At 40.1% G+C, this 16560-nt stretch overlaps 2 protein-coding genes across 5 annotated transcripts in view; one reads left to right on the top strand and one right to left on the bottom strand.

The window, feature by feature from the left end:
• Positions 1 to 10684, bottom strand: part of bltp3b (bridge-like lipid transfer protein family member 3B) — a 39245-nt gene extending 28561 nt beyond the window's left edge. For 3 of the 4 annotated variants that reach the window (XM_081604080.1, XM_081604081.1, XM_008400551.3), the window contains exons 1-2: positions 10285 to 10683; positions 436 to 598 (exon numbers count right to left, since the gene is read on the bottom strand). In XM_081604080.1, the coding sequence (XP_081460206.1) occupies positions 436 to 598; positions 10285 to 10328 (207 nt within the window). In that variant the 5' untranslated portion in view covers positions 10329 to 10683. Of the gene's footprint in view, positions 1 to 435; positions 599 to 10284 lie in introns of all 4 variants that reach the window. The other variant, XM_081604079.1, reaches the window with a different exon arrangement.
• A 1633-nt stretch (positions 10685 to 12317) lies between these two features.
• Positions 12318 to 16079, top strand: ckap4 (cytoskeleton associated protein 4). The gene is made up of 2 exons (XM_008400550.3): positions 12318 to 12829; positions 14563 to 16079. Exons 1-2 carry the CDS (start codon positions 12512 to 12514, stop codon positions 15739 to 15741), a joined length of 1497 nt encoding a protein of 498 aa, XP_008398772.1. The 5' UTR covers positions 12318 to 12511; the 3' UTR covers positions 15742 to 16079.
• Positions 16080 to 16560: the final 481 nt, after the last annotated feature.

Here is a 16560-nt window from a genome sequence, read left to right as displayed (position 1 = left end):
TCAAAATACCATTTGATAGTTATGCATTATTGGAAGACTGGAAGATTAATACCTAAACACCAACTATAAAAACTATAAAAAAAGGGCAATCATTAAAAACAATAAAGAAATGAACGATGCTTAGCCTGGTGGGGGCACAGGTAAATCCTGGTGGCCCGCCAGGCTTATAATACACCGAGGGAAACCCTGATGTTAAATTGATTAAAAATATTAGTTAGTTATGGTCAAAATTAAAATATTAGCTCTTATATTGGATGTTAGATTTGAACATTTGTTACTGAGGCAACCTGTGCCTCACCAGTCATGAAAATCATAATGCAAGATTTGCCTGATGTATTAGGTGTGCATACACACACTTGACTTCACTTGAGTCCTTAGATAACTCCATGTAAAATAAGCCTGGGGTATAATTTGAAATCCTTGTTTTGCCCTCACCCTGATGGCCGCCTTGTTGCAGAACACACGGTTGATCGCCAACCAGGTGGGCAGATCCAGCAGACTCTGCAGAACCTCCTCGTCCAGCTCCAGGTTGGTCAGCTGGCCCTCCCCCTTCAGCGTACTCAGGTTGATCTTGTCCGGCGACAGGTTCTTAGCAAACCTACGAGACAACGGGACAGCGCCAAGCTTAGCGGCTGAGGATATTTATAGGAGAGGAGTTGTTGGCAAACAGTTGCCACCGGATACGCTGCTGGTGCATGAGATGTTTACAAAAAAAACACCCACATCTAAGGGCTTGGAAAGTGGTCTGTGTCAAAACTCAATGTCAAAACTCGAATTTTAACAACTAATATTTCTACAGTTTCTGGCTGGAACCGGGGATAAATCTACCAGGGTAGAAATATTCCCAAATGGTAAACAGCTGAACCGTGTTGTCAGGGCAACACGCATGAATTAAAACTTTGCTTTGAGAAGAATGAAAGCAATTTAGGGCTGCAACTAATGACTACCTTCTGACAAATTAATCTCATTTAAAAAAAGCCACATTTTCCAGATTTTTCATTTAACCTCTTAAGCTTTTTTATACAATAAGAGAAAACATTAAAAGATGCAAATAAACAGTTTACACATAATTCCTTTAGTGAATTTGAACAAAGTGAAGCTAAAACTTTCCTACTTGAGGAGATTAGAGTAAAACATTTACAGACAAAAGTGCTTTTATTCTAAATTCAAAATGTGTATATAGCAGATTTGGTTTTATTACTTCTCTAAATGTTATTTATTCAACAAATGACCTTTTTTGACTCTACTCCAGTTAATTAATTGGTTACCAAGTTACTTGACAATTATTTCAATAATCAATTCATTAAAGTTAATTGTTTCAGCCCTAAAACAATCATCATTTGCAGTTTGGAAACACTTTGCTTGGGTTATAACCTGTAATCACTTTGAGACGAATAGAAAGAGTTTCCCAAAATCTATCATGGTTATTTCTTTTATCAGAGATGATCAAGACAGGACAAAGGTTCTGGGTGGCCTAGTCAAAGTCGAAACTTAAATCTGATTGAGACATTAAACGGGTCAATTATCCTCAAAAACCCTGAAATGGGAGAATTGTGCCACTGAAATGGAAAAGACCTCATTCAAGCTGTTATAAACACTGATACTTTATTGAGGTCAAAGGTGACAGTCTGGGTATGCAAGGCAATTACTACCTCCATGTAGGACCAGTCTAATTTGGATTACTTTTTTTATCTAAATAAACTCAAACCACCATTAAAAAAAATGGTGTTTTACACAAATTACATAAACAGTGTGGCTTCTGCAACCACATAATAAAGACAGGCTAATAAAAAATGTTCCAGGTTATAAAGTTCTGTGAGCAAATTTTGGTCTCTTTGATACATTTGAACACACAACCTGGATGTATGACATGAGTGTTTTCCACCCACACCGTGTATTAGTTAATAAGTTACCAGAGTGGTCTGATACTAAAGGTCTTATTGACCCATTAATCACTGCAGTTCAATCTAATGAAATGATTTACCAAGCTCACCATCTGCTACTGCAGTACAAACTAACAATGTTTGTCAACCTGGTTTGGCCATTAAACAGCAAAGCAGACATAAAGTATTGTTTTCAGCACCGCAAAAGTCATAAAAATCATACTTTAGCACAAGAAAGTGCATAACACTACTGATTCAGGCAACACTAAACTTGCTAGTCAGCTAATCTTTCACAAACAATCAGATTGAAGCTGTAAACCGACAGGATCAAAGCTCAGACTTTGACTGTAAATAAAAACCTTAGATGGTAACTGGTGATAAATAGAAATTAAATTACTAGTTGTAAGAAGATCTCTGGACCAAAATGGGCAAAAATATTTGTCCCAGTTCAGTTGGAGGTTAGAAGACCAATGAAATAGGTTTCTAGATGATAAGGAACTGAATACATCAATGGTTTTGATGCATTCAAACAGCTTCACTACAATAAGGGTTATCTAGAACTACTAGGTGTCTGATTTGATGAGATATAAACTAAACTGCTCTGTTTTTAACAGTGATCAGGTTGGATTTTGAGGTGAAGTTGGTAACAAATCATAAACTTTCCATGTTTGATTGTAGCATCAGGACTTCCAGTGGATGGCTTTAACGATTAGACCAGTAATGTGCCGTAACGCCACTATATTTGATCACATTACACTAAATCTTTCTAAAGTCGACAACTTGATAGGCAATCCTAACAACTCACCCAACAACCTCATGTTGGACACTAAGCTCCTAGCTAGCTTAACACATGAGCTCATTCAGGAGTTCACAAAATCTACTAGAAATGAGGAGATTGAGAAGTTTATGGTTGGACTACTTCACTGTTGCTTGAATTAGCATTGAAAGACACCAGTTAACAATTTAAGTGATTGCAGAAAGCATGCGTTAGCTAGCTAGGTAGCTCCAAGATGGCTGCTACCAGACAGAAAAACAACTGGATTCTTATCTGAGACTCTGCTATATCTTTGGTGTTTTACATGTAGCTGCTGTAAAACTTTGCCACCCCAATCCAATAGAGCATGAATGACACGATCAGGGGCCAATTATCAAGAAGCAGATGATGGATAGTTGAACACATTTTAGTTTTGGGCCAAATCAAGATCATGAATACTCTTAAAGGGCCGATTATGCCAGAATGCATTCATAAAACCTGATATCATTTGGCAGTAAACAGATAAAAACTCCATTGAGTTGATTGATAAGCACATTTGGCGTTTAGTCTAGAATCTAGAGGGCCACATAAAAAGCTATGGCGGGCCGGGTTTGGCCCACAGGCCCTAAGCTTGACACCTGTGACCTATTGGAACCAGAATCTCTAAATTACAAAACATTATAATCCAGCAGAGGGAAGAGGTTAATGAACAAGGAATTCTGACTTTAGTTGGTTATTTTCCAAATCGGACATTGACGTTATGATACAAATAAATATAAAAACCCAAATCAAAAGGTAAGTAGAACCAAAAGAATAAGACTTGAAGAAAGTTCCAAACAAAAGATGTGCAAACCAAACACCAGTAAGTAACTGGATACAGGCAGGAAGATAAAAGCTACATCCAGCAGGAGACATAATGAGGAGGTTCGTTAGCAGCAGAACGGAAGAAACCTTCCACTGAACAGCGCTTTACGATTCAGCGAGCTGATTCAGTCAAGTTAGGGTTGTTTTTCACTCAACATAATCTCAAAATAATTCAGCTTTAGGGTCAAACAAATCCTCGACACACCAGAACAAGTTAAAACAGGGCCTTAAAAAACAAAATGTGGATTCTCAAGAGAAAGGCATGTTAAGTTTGTCTCTGAGGATGATGTTATGGGAGCCTCTCCACCTTGTGACGAGTGAAATATTCATTTAAGCAGCTGATCAAGTGTCAAGCAGCTAGTTTGGTTTACCCTCTCGCTCCTTATCTGGCTTCTCAGCCTCTCATTGGTCACCTCCTGCTTCCAACTCCATAAATAAATCAATACTGTAATTTTGCTAAATGTTTGCAATCAGCAGCGCTGCCATCAGTACTATTAGAGTTAAAACTAAAGAAAAATCACACCTGCAGACCTTTTTCCAGTACAACAGTTCGAGTATAGAGTCATATTTCCCGTCCTTTTCGTCTCAATAGACTTCAGCCAGCAAGTCTGCGCTCATCAGACCAAAACCAGGTTCGTAAAAAGGTTATAGGAGACCACTGAGGAGAGCGAGTGGTTTTAAATGAAATATTAACGACGGTAATATCTAAACCTGCATTCCTCCCATTTGGAGGTTAAAGAGCACAACTTTCCAAAAGTACTTTTTCCTTTCACATAAAGGTCAACTTAAAGGTCTTTTGGCCTAAAAAATCAAAGAATAAAAAAATGATATGCACCAATTTTAATATAATTCTTCTCTTAAATCAATTTTTACACAATAAACCACACAAGGTTTTCACCAGAGAGCCAATGGAAATGGGCTGGTGACTGAGCAGAGATGATGTTCTGCTTCACTGGCCAGTAAGAATCTAAAAAATCCAATAATTTCCCCCATTAGTGAATGCACCATTCCAGGTTACACTCATAAATTCAGAGTGGAGGTTGTTAGTGAGTGAAAAAGACTCAAAGTTTGTGATTTTTACCATCAATCGAGTGCCTGAAATGTAAAATCTGAAAAATCAGAACCAATTTTGTAAAAATGTAACTCTTTAAAAATTTAAATCTCTTATTTGAGCATTTAGGTTCAAGTTTAGACCCTCATTAATTAGATACATATTAAAGACATCTTCAGCTATCAAATCAGTTCCTCTTATGGTTTGTAGTTTTGCTAAATTCAACGGAAACATGTCTACAGCTATGATAATGCATCTTTTCTCTTAACTACACACTGAAGACATTCTGGTACACCAAACTGTGTGCAGACGTCTGTGGATTTGCAGAATGGAAACAGCTTTTCTGCGTTGCCTGATGATGAATTTGTGGTGGAGCCTGATGACAGCGATGATGTCTGGCCTTAAGGAAAAATGACCAGAGTGAGTCAGACAACAGCCAGCTTATTTTATCCACCCAGACGGAGGCGGCCTAAATTGTGAAATATATAAAAAGACAAACAGGAGAGACGGCGTGTGGAACAACAAACATCCACAAGGCAATCGCTCTGCTGTGAAGGAGTGAGAATTTTAATCAGGCAAAGTTTACCGAGGGATAAAAGAGAGAGAAACAACACTGAACAAAGAGTCTCTTGGATTTATTTAGGTTATTATTTTTCCATGAATGTGTATACTGTATTCCCAGGAAGTCTTGTGTCATTCATCCAAACGACTGAATTCAGGGGTTCCAGCCCTTTTCATGGCTCTAAGTGAAGAACGAGTCGCTCTTAGGAACTCACAGCCTGTAGTATCTATATTATAGCAAGGTGGACTTGAGTAACCATAAAAATAAAAAAAACACAGAGAGAGTTCAGATTTAAGTCTGCTCAAAGTAAGAAAGAATTGTTCTGGTATGTTGCCAATCCACATGTTAAATCCTCATTCTTTCTAAATTTAATTCATAAAATAACCTATTTATTATCTAGAAAAGCATCGTATGGATCTTCTCTTTTTGTATGTTGATTGTTTGATTAACTGCTCTGGACACAGTTCCTTATAATCTATGTAGATAGGTTGAAATTTAGATAAATATGATTGAAATGCAAACGCTGCTAAAGATGAGAAATGATGAGAGTGAGTGACTGATAAAAAACAAAAAAAGAAAAGCACAGAACCCTACTGTGCTTATTTATTTTAATTAAAAGAAGGCAGAGTGAATACATTTAATGATCTTTGCAGTTTCAGCGTTATTCCAACTTCTAAATAATATTTTGATTAAGAGCAGAGATTTGCAAATCAGGTGATGTCTCACTGGCACAGAGCTGATGTAAACAATTAAGAGCTTCATTAGTTGCATAAGGTGTGCTAGAAATAGAGAACCTCAAATACCTGAGCTGTTAAAGGCTGTGAACTGTTTCCTAAAAGGTCGTAATTTGCTCACCGCTGTTTAAATAAGCAGGAGTGTTTAAGAAAAACTAGAGATATCAGTCCCGATATACATTTATTTATACTTTAAATACCTAATTGCACTTCTTGTCTCTTTTAGTTTCTTTACTATTTATTTTACATTGACTGTTCAAGGTTTCCCCCAGAAAACTTGCTCGGGTAGTCATTCATCGAGCGTTGTTGAGTTAACTTTTTTTTTTAATAAGACAGGAAATATGAAAATATCACTTGATAATTATGTGTTATTGGAAGATTAATATCTGAACACCAACTATAAAGTCTTAAAAATTGAAAACATCTTTTAAAAACTTAAATAAATAAGCAATGCTTAGCCTGGTGGGGGCACAAGTAAAGCCTGGTGGCCCGCCAGGCTTATAATACACTGGGGGAAACCCTGCTGTTGTCCTAATTACACTGAATATTGTGAAGCTATTGGCGTATTTAAGTGGTGCAGAGTTATCAAAGAAATTTGTACATTCATCTCTGTTTTTTAAAAAAAAGAAATGTTTTAAGTCAATTCAGCTGTTGTGCTGCAATAGATCAGCATCAGCTTATACTAATCCTCACATATTGGAAGTGGAAAAGATAAATCATGCATCCCAAAGAGAAACTACATTTAATGTTAGTTTTGTTGAGCTACTGAAATTACAAACAGCTGTTAACTTGTGTATTTCTGCTGACTAACCCAATTAACAGTTAGGGTTGAATCATTGTAGTTACATTTGCCCTAGGGCTGACCTCATTTTGAATTCACTTTGAATAACTTCCTGTTTTGCTCTAAAACGTCACGTCTCATGTTTTTTAGAGTTCAAAGCTACAAGAAGTCAGAATCCCGAAGCAGAAATTAAAAACCCAACGATGGTCGATATTTAAAATCATTTCAACAAAGCTGCGGGTCTCACCTAGAAGAAGCTAAACCCTGGTTACACAGCAGCTGGATGCCAAAGTCTGCAGGAATCCTGGCCAAACGTAGAACACACACAATCCTAACACAGAGCACACACACACACACACACACACAACGGTTTCACAGAGCTGTGCTGATTAGACACCCACAGCCCCACACTCAGTCATGACTCATGCAGTAATAGCTTTCCCACCAGCAGTGACTCTTCACAGAGCATAGCGCTGCTCATCGCTGCTTTGCATCATCATCTCACAGCTTACTGCAGGATGGAAAGAAGCAGCTCATGATGACAAACACGGCAGCAACAATGGAGCCATTTTTCACGGTGAAACCAATCCTCCAGGGACGGAAAAGAGACTTTCGGCTTAGTGTCATCTGGGAAAAGGGTGGGATCATATTGACTCATCAATGCCAGGATTATTACTTCATTTAAATACAACAAAGACAACATTGAGTCTGATTAAAAAAAAAGGAGGACTTGTTTAGATATTTAATAAAAGCGCTACCTCCTCGGTCATGAACCTGAACCGGCATATTTTATTAAAGTAATATGACTATTAACTTTAAGTGGAATAAACGTTTTAAAAGTTAGCAAAAACACAACAAAGATTAGCGCACTGGAAATATTCGGTCACAGATAAATTAAAAGTTCATAAAAGCTCATTTAGCAATTGTTTGGTGAGCAAATAATTGTTTGGTGAGCAAATAATTGTTTACAATGCGATTTATAACAATTAGAGACAAGTTATTGATTGAAGACCTAAATCTAAAGCTGACTGATCTTGTTGATCAACTAACAATTACTTGATAAGTGGCCATTTTATTCAAAACCTGAGTTTCTCTTGTATGAAGATCGACTGTTTCCATAACGTAAAGGGCTAAAGTTTTCATAATATGCTGGATTAAAAAAAAACAACAAAAAAAAACACTGAAATTTAAGGGAGCTTGTCAAATGCTTATATTTCAAAACAGAACCGAATAAAGTGCCTTTTGCATCCTGTAGTTTCTCTTTCCCGGACTGGGATAGCTCCGCCATCTTTATTTCTGGATCAACTCCTCCGTTTCAGGATGACCAGCCCTCTGCTGGATGGCAGCCAAACTAAAACACTATAAATGGTTAATAAACCATTAATTGGCAATTAATCTAAAGTAGCTTGTCTGCATTCCTAACAATAGATTACAATTTAAGTGGGAACAAAATCCCACTGAGAAATTGATTGGATTTCTCTACATTTCTGAGTATGAAGTGACTGTAACATCAGATTATTCATCATGAAGCATTGTCACACATCTTTCCTAGAGGTGCCAAACAGTGAGGGGAGTGCTGTTTGCGTCTGTGTAACAGAATCTGGCCGGTAGCCAGACTTCTGTGTCGATACACAAACCCGTATCTCTTTCGCAGACAAAACACACAGTTAGTCTCACGTCTCCCCTGGGGGCTACCTGGATATGACCTTCTATGAAAACCTTTATTGATTAACCTCTTGCACAGGGACGCTCACTTGTGACTCTGAATCTGATGCAAACCTGAGGAGAATTAGAAAGGCAGATGTCCTCTGCCACACATAGGCATGAAGGTTGACCTTAAATTTTGACACCTCCTCCATAATCTGTAGCTGTGTAAGCACACCTACGATGGGTATAAATAAGCTGCAGGAGAACAAACTGTTCCTGAGGGATGCAGATGAAGAAACATGCCGGCGCGTAGTACGCAACAATCGCTGCACCCTCAATGAGGAGTAAATGAGGTAATGGTGCTTTGCCATTCTGACAGCATCACCGTTTCTGTGATGTCACTGCACTGGTCAGGCGCCGGATTGGCTGCCCATCAGAGAGGCCAGCGTCTGCTCCGCAACTGACCAATAAGGCCGAGGCAAAGAGCCTAAAAGCTGGACGGCATCACTACTCCTCCAGTCATTTCCTGCTAACGCTGCTGAGGGCCACACACAGTCACGTGCAAACACACTTACTCATTGTCAAAACACACAAGTACACGAGGACAGAGGAGGACAAGTGCTGCCTCTGGCTTTAGGTGTGTGAAGGACAAAGCAGCATGCTGATGAAATTCGGTGTCAAAAGTCCAACTCCCTGAACTACAGAGTCGTTTCTAACGCCACCATCGAGCTGCTTCGGTTTTTAAACACTCAACAGCCCATAAAGATAAATTACATCCACTTAAAATTCATTTCAAATAAAATTGTTATAAATTCTGTTTCCTGCATGCTTCGAGGTTTCCCAGGAACAAAACAGGGAAGCATTGAAAGTCCCTCAAGAGTCGGTGGAAAAAATAAATAATTCATGAAAAGCTCTGTGGAGCCGAATGCTACTCATAACAGCAGGACATACAAACTATAAATAACTAAAATCCACCCTTCCACTGCCATTTATTAGCTTCTGAGGAAAAATTAAGATTAATTTAACTTTAGGTACAAAGTAACACACATACAAATAATGCTAAAGGCATAAAATCCTTTGCAATTAATTGGGAAATTATCTATTTTTTAAAATAAAGTGTATGGTTTTAAGAGCTTTTTGTTTTTCCTTAATCTTATCATATTAAGAAAACTGTACCTGAATAGCATTAAATATTTGATAGTCCTAATACAAAGATCTTTATATGACTTGCTTAATCTACAAAATGATTATGGATTATAATTATTTTCAATGTCAAAATAAACAAATTATTAGTAATAATAAATTTGAGTGTTGTGTTTTTATTATAATCATAAAATATAATGAATAATTTTGTATATTTTTATTATAATAAAAAGACAAAAAATATTTTTCATTACTTATATGAATAATAAAGTCAACACGCTGTGAATGGGAGGTGTTGAGAGCCCTGCAGAAGACAGTGAGGGGATCTTAACGACTCACTGAATCATGTCTACCCTCCTGATATAAAACTATATCAACTTAAATTATAATTTATTTGGTTTATGTGTGTGTGTGGGGGGGGGGTTCCCCACAATTTATTTTTCCGTTAATTTTATCCAACTGACTGTCCATCCAGGGAAATGGACTTGAAGTTAACCCCGTAAATTTAGTCTAAACCGTTTAAAACGTGCGAAATTGATTTTAAAATACTTCAATTTGTTTAACTGCGCCACCCTGGAAATAACGTGACAGCATGTGAAAGCTGAGATTGTCGATTCACTCACAGCTCGTTCAACCTGCTTTAGCAAAGGAGAGCTAGCTAACGAGCTAACCCTTCAGCTAGTTAATTAGCGACTCTCCATCTCTTAACCCCGCGCACTGTCTGACAGGCACATTGTAAGTAACAACATCCCACGTTGAGCTGAATTTGTTCCCAAAATAACAGCAATAATGTGTTAAAAGCCAGTTTATGGCTACCTGACAGCTGAATCTACATCTCTGTTGCTAACCTCAACTAAGCACCCACCTGGAGAGATGCTTCAAGATCTGCTTCTTGATGAGCCCAGCCATGGTTGAGCTAATCCGATATTTGAGCCGCCGTCGCCGGGTACGAGCTTTCTGGCCAGCCTAACTGCTAGCTTCCCCACCTCCACTCGAGCTATAAACAAGCAGCTCAAATTCTTCTCCCGGTGTCGGTCTTCATTTTACCGCCGTCCCATCGCTTTATTCTCTGAGTGAGGGTTGAGGCCGCCGGGTAAATGACATTTCAGACGTCCGAAAGGCAGCCCCGGCAAGAGGACAAAGCATTACCGGGTGTCCTGATGAGGTTCGGGAACGGTGCAGGTCTCTGCAGTATCATAAAGAGTCCACCTGGTCTCGCAGCATCCGGGGAACTGCGTCTGGCCGCTGCCACAGCGCCCACCGGGCGGAGACGACTGCTGCCTTCAAGGTCCAATCGGAAAAAGCAGCATTCGCAGTGTAAATTTTCACTAACACCCGCCTCTATTTTAGGTAAATTTATATCTACGATATAAATTTGTGACAGACACAAATTAGATACCTTCAAAAACTTGAATGCATCTATTTTACCTTCATAAGACACCCAGTTAGTAAATAGAATCTACCTTTTGGTTTATTAATGTCAATATAAACACAGCGGTTCTGTGAAGGCATCAGGGGTTTGTTGTTGGAGAACATTAGTAAACGTATTAAATCGTAAACATCAGCAGGACAAATAGAAGCAGGTTAAGTAACAAAACAGTCATTCTGAACGTCTCATTACTGATCAAACAATCCATCTTTTGAGAATTTTATTTTTCACAACAGCAAACACATCTATCAAAGTAAATCAAAAGGTCAACTTTTAGTCGTGTAATTTAAACATATTTTATGGTAGCGTGGCAAGTTAATTTAAAAAAGTTATCAGAGATGTGCAGTTTGACTCAGCAAAACACTGGGAAAGATAAAGCCAAACGTAATTAACTTTTTTTAACCTGCAAAATGTAAAATGCTGTGTGTGCACATTACCCTGAACACATCACTCCTCATGATGAAACATGGTGATGCTGGTGGATACCTTCTTCGTTAGCAACAAAGAAGCTGGTTCGATTACATTTATTACACTCTGAAAAACAAGAACACCAATAAATATGTCTTGAAAAAGATAGAAAATTTCAATTTGACTGTTGGATTTTTCTGCAGAGTGGGTTCAAAAAAATAAAATGCAAAATAATTCTTAAGAAAATCACAGTAGAAAATAATCACAATAACTTCGAACAATGACGCAATATGAAAAACTGTAATAAAGTGGTAAAAAGTTAAACAATTTAAAAAGAACAGAAAAGCTGTCCAACAAAGACTGAAACGCTACTTTAGTGCCACCTGGTGGTGAAAAGTATACGTAAATTAACACATTCATCATTTCGAGTAATTATTTCCAGAATGCAGCTTTGTTGTAAAATAAAATTACAAACATTACAAAGAAATTAAAGGCTCATTGTCATGTATAACAGTCAGTATTAAGAAAAATATATGTAAATTTCCATATAGGCAAACTGGAAACCATCGCAACTTTCAGCTTTTAACGTCTTAGTGCAAGAACATTGACGTTCTCTGGGTTTTCAGATATGCAAGTTTCAGAACAGATATGTAATTATGGGATGTGGCCGCATGCAGACCGCAGCTGCCACGTATGAAAGGAGGGGCATGGTGGAGAAAAGTGGGGCGCTCCTCCCTGCGCTGCTCTCAACCGTTTGCACCAAGTTAACATCAGGCAAGCATGATCATGCAGAAGTAATAACGCGTGTTCAACAGGCGATTACACGCGTGGTTGGAGGAAGTGGTTGCTTTCTGGAATGAAAAGTGCAAGTTTTGATATCTAAGAAGTTTTGACACAACCTTAGACTTGTTAAAAAGTTACAAAAGGCGTCCAAAAAAAAAAAAAGATAAAATCCTGCAAAACTAATGCTTCACTGGTGTTTTAAAACGACACAAGCCATTCATTGTTTCGCGAATTGCTGGTGGGTTTGGGACATTTACCCAGACCCACGCAGAGTCTGTTTTTTTGGACATATAGGACAGCCCCCATCCGCATACCTCGACGCTCAAAACCCCTTTGGAAAGACACGCCGCGCTCCCTGATACGCTGCTGCTCCACAGTGGGGCTGAACTGGAAACCCTCTCTCATCCACGACTGCACAACCAGCGCAACCTCCTTCCTCTCGCACTCATTTGGACCGAACCTCCGCCGAAAGATGACGACAAAAAACCGACCAAAGAACAGCGAGAAGAGCGCAGCGGCCAGCCAGGACGAGGCGTCCAGGAAAAGCCAAAAGAGCGGAGGCGCCACCAACGGGGTGAGTGGCCCCGGGCATCAGGGGCCCCGCTCAGGTAGCTGCCTCGGCCTTCTGGTAAACGCGGTGTTTTACGCCGCAATGATAGGGGCTGCGGGATTTGCGGCTTTTTATTTACAACAAGTTGTGCAGGAAGTCCGTCAGATCCACGCACAGCATGAGGAGAGCGCACGGAGAGGCGCGGAGCTGGGTACCAAAATGGAGAACGTTCTTCAACAGGTGAGTTACAAACTAAGAGAATCGATTAAACATGACTGAAACGTCACGTTACCGAGTTTAGATGGGTTTCTGTGACATATTTAAGGTTGGAGGAAACTAAAAAGATCAAACTCGCTGCTGAATTCTTAATTAGTTTTGAATGACAACCAGTTTAAAACTTTGTAATTATAACTTCACTGGATGTTTTAATAATCTGCCGCTGAATTTAAATCTGAACAGGATTTATTAAGATGACATGAATCACTTCAGTCTCAAGTGGCAAAAGCAAGAGACACCCAACCCTTTGTCTCTTAGATTGTGTGAATGTGAACTGAAATATCCTTTGGTGTTAAAAAAAATATGCTAAAGCACTTTATTTTATTATTTTTATTCACAAATAATCTTTTTTGTAGAGCCATCGTTATCTTACATTTGCTGGTCTTTTGGGGTGTACTTCCTGAAACATTTTGCTGAAATTGTAGCAGCTGAAGCTCAGATTTGTTGGAGGACATCTTTAAAGAGCATTTGGTGTTAAGTCTGGAGTTTGACTAGGCCGCTTTTTCCATGCTCAAGTCTCCTGGCTCTTAATTTTTTACCGTGGAGAAAACAAAGCACTCGTTTTCTAATCTCCATGGTGATGTCAAACATGACAGTAAGACAAGGTCATAAAATCAGTGTACAGAATGAAGTCAGGTAGCAAATCTTAAAAAAATGTCATTATGTACCAAAGATATACGCAAAATATATGAATTACAAAAAAAACTTCCCTCTACAAACGCTGATATTCACAATAGAGATGAGGCCAAGACTCTCTTTCTTCAGCAAAAAACACTAAAAAGTGGAAGACACAGAAAACCACTTCATACCTGCTGTTAAGTACAGTGGAGGTTCTATGATCCTGTGGGCCTCACTTACCTTCAAAGGTCCTGGGATGCTCGTTAAAGTTCATCGTCATTGCTTTTTAAAATATAAAAAAGTAGATTTTAAATAAAAATCTGCCAGAAGACTGAAAATAGTGTGCAGAAAGAAAAAAAATCCCGTTAACAACTGAATGTTGCAACTGCAACTATTCATTCAGGAGGACGAGGAAGGTGGAGTCTTAACAGTTCAAGTAATCTACTAAACAAGAGTTAATATTAGAGCTCAAATGACTAACTGCACTCAATAAAAAGGCATTTTTTTGAAAGTGTAATTCTCAAAAGTAACTAATCCACATACATTTTGCATTTTAATCAAAAAAACAATGGCGCAGTTGCATTTTAGGCAATGAAATGTTTATTTTCTTATTCAAAAAGGGAACTTAATTATTTGCATCGTTGAATGTATGTCAGTAGACGAGCCTCGGCTTTCCTTCTGCTCCATTAAAATCTCACTTCACAGCTCAGTCTGTGATTTCTCCCATTGACTTGGATTCCTCCAGGAGAAATTTCAACTAGGCCGATTTTCTGTCTTTAGTTTTAGCAAAGGCAGCAGAAGAAGTTGTGTTGGCCACACCTTAACATATTGAATGAAGTTGATGCAGATTTAAAAACAGTTTTCACCGATGCCAGATAAAGTGCAACACAAAGGTTTTTGCTTTGAATTTATTTTAATAGTAGGATCCTGACAACATTTTTCAACTTGACGTTCTTTGGCCTGCATGCCGATAAGTTTGGCCACCGCTGGCGCAGGACAAGCAGCTGGTTTTTACCAGATGAGTCACTTTCTTCTCCGATTAACTGATTATTGATCGATTGTTCCCGCGTCTTGTCAAGGTGGACTCTCTAAGAAGCAACGTGGACGGACTGGAGTCGTCGCTGGGCGTCACGCGGGTGGAGCTGGAGGCGGCCGTGAGCCGCATGAAGCGGGGCGAGGTCGAGACCAGGAGGGTGGAGGAGGCGCTCCAGAAGCTGCAGAACGACCTCCTCAGGGACCTGGCGGAGGGCGTCCAGGAGGTCAAGGAGGCCCGGGAGAAGGACTTCTCCTCTCTGGAGAAAACGGTGGAGGAGCGTCTGGCCGAGGTGAGCCAGTCCATCTCCGCCAGCGTGGCCGAGTTCGCCGAGGGTCAGGGCGAAGCGCAGCGTCAGCTGGCCGACTTCAGGGCTCGCCTGGGCGACGCCGCGGACCCCGCGCTTGTCAAACAGGAGCTGTCCGCCGTCGCTGAAGTCGTCGCTGAGATTAAAACGGCCAAACAGGCGGCGGACGCAACCTCCAATTCCCTCAGAGAACAGATCGGCGCCGTGAGGGAAGAGCTCCAGACGCGCAACAAGGAGGTCGCCTCTCTGTCCCAGGAGGTCGAATCGGTGAGGTCGGTGATGCAAGACACCGCCGGCAGCCTGAGGCAGGCCCTGTCTGAGGCGGAGGCCGGGGTTCAGGCCCTGCAGGACCAAACCGTCACCCTGCAGAGCGGCCTGGAGCAGGTCTCCAACGCCATCCGCACCGTGGAGGAGAAAGTGAATACGGCGGCGGCTCAGGCTCAGAAAAGATCCGACGACCTGGAGGTCAGGGTTCAATCATCTGAGGAAGGCGGGGTATCACTGACTGCTTCGCTGTCTGACATCAGCAGCAAGGTGGAGTCGCTGCTCGCCAAATACGACGGACACGAAAGCAGCTTATCTGCACAGGGGGCTGCAGTGGAGAGAGTAAGAACAGACCTGAAGCAGGAGCTGGAAGAAATAAAAACCCAAATAGAGGCCCTGGATCAGACTCAGCCGCCTGCAGAGGGCTCCACCTCCCTGCAGACGGAGCTGGAGAGCTTAAAAACTGCAGTGGAAGAAGTGAAAAGCAAAGCAGACACGATAGAAAGCCAAAACCAGGCCATTCGCACCCTGCAAGAGTCGATGCAGGAGACGACGCAGGCACTCGCTGGTTTAGCAGAAGTTAAACGAGATGAAGAACGAAGCGGCCTGGAGGATCTGGAGAAGAGACTGACCGCTGTGGAGGACAGGATGTAGACCACACGAGGCGTTCAAGGGCTTTCAGGATGAGGGGAAAAAACACCCAGACTACTAGTCATGCAACGCCGCATCAGGATGCCGAAACAGGAGACAAAACTCCACGTTACTGTTATGAAGATCTGCTTTCTAGAGCTGGAATCTGACGTCTTGATGCTGCACTTCTTGTTAGAACAAAAAAAAAAGAGAGAAACAGCTGAGACTGCTGATCTGTGAAGTTCAAACCTACACTCATTCTGCACTGTAGTTTTCTTTTACTTTTTTAAACCTCCAATTGCGATTTTTAAGCACTCCTTTGTTTGTTTTAGAAGAATAAAAAAACAAATGTTTGACCTGAAGCCGTGAATTTTTATTTTAAGGGAGTGAAATTTATAAAATTATGTCTTGAGTTTCGCTGCTTATCGCTTATTGACCCTTCTTACATTTTATTCGCAGCCACAGATTTCAGTGTATTTTAACCAACAAAATCTAAGTGTTAGGTAATTGTCTGCTTAAATAAATGCTAAAAAAGGATGTGACGTGCAGCATCATGCTGTGGGATGCTTCTGTGGATGACGACCCAAAATGCATGACCAGAACGGCAGTCGACTGATTTAGAGCAACAAATTATTCACATCTAGTTTTTCCCATTTTAATTTTTCTGAATTCCAGTTTTTCCCCCATTTTATAAACCCAAAATGAGGAAAATCTGAAAACAAACCAATAGCTATTGGTCATTATTCGACCACTATGTAGGCTGTTTTTGCAATTTGAAATAATAGAAATATAATGTGAGATGCTTTTGATGAATGTTTTTCTTCTTATTGTTCAATCAGATGC

This window comes from Poecilia reticulata, chromosome 23, assembly GCF_904066995.2.
Source record: "Poecilia reticulata chromosome 23, P_reticulata-male-v2, whole genome shotgun sequence".
NCBI lineage: Eukaryota > Metazoa > Chordata > Actinopteri > Cyprinodontiformes > Poeciliidae > Poecilia > Poecilia reticulata.
This window is presented reverse-complemented; position numbering and strand designations above follow the sequence as displayed.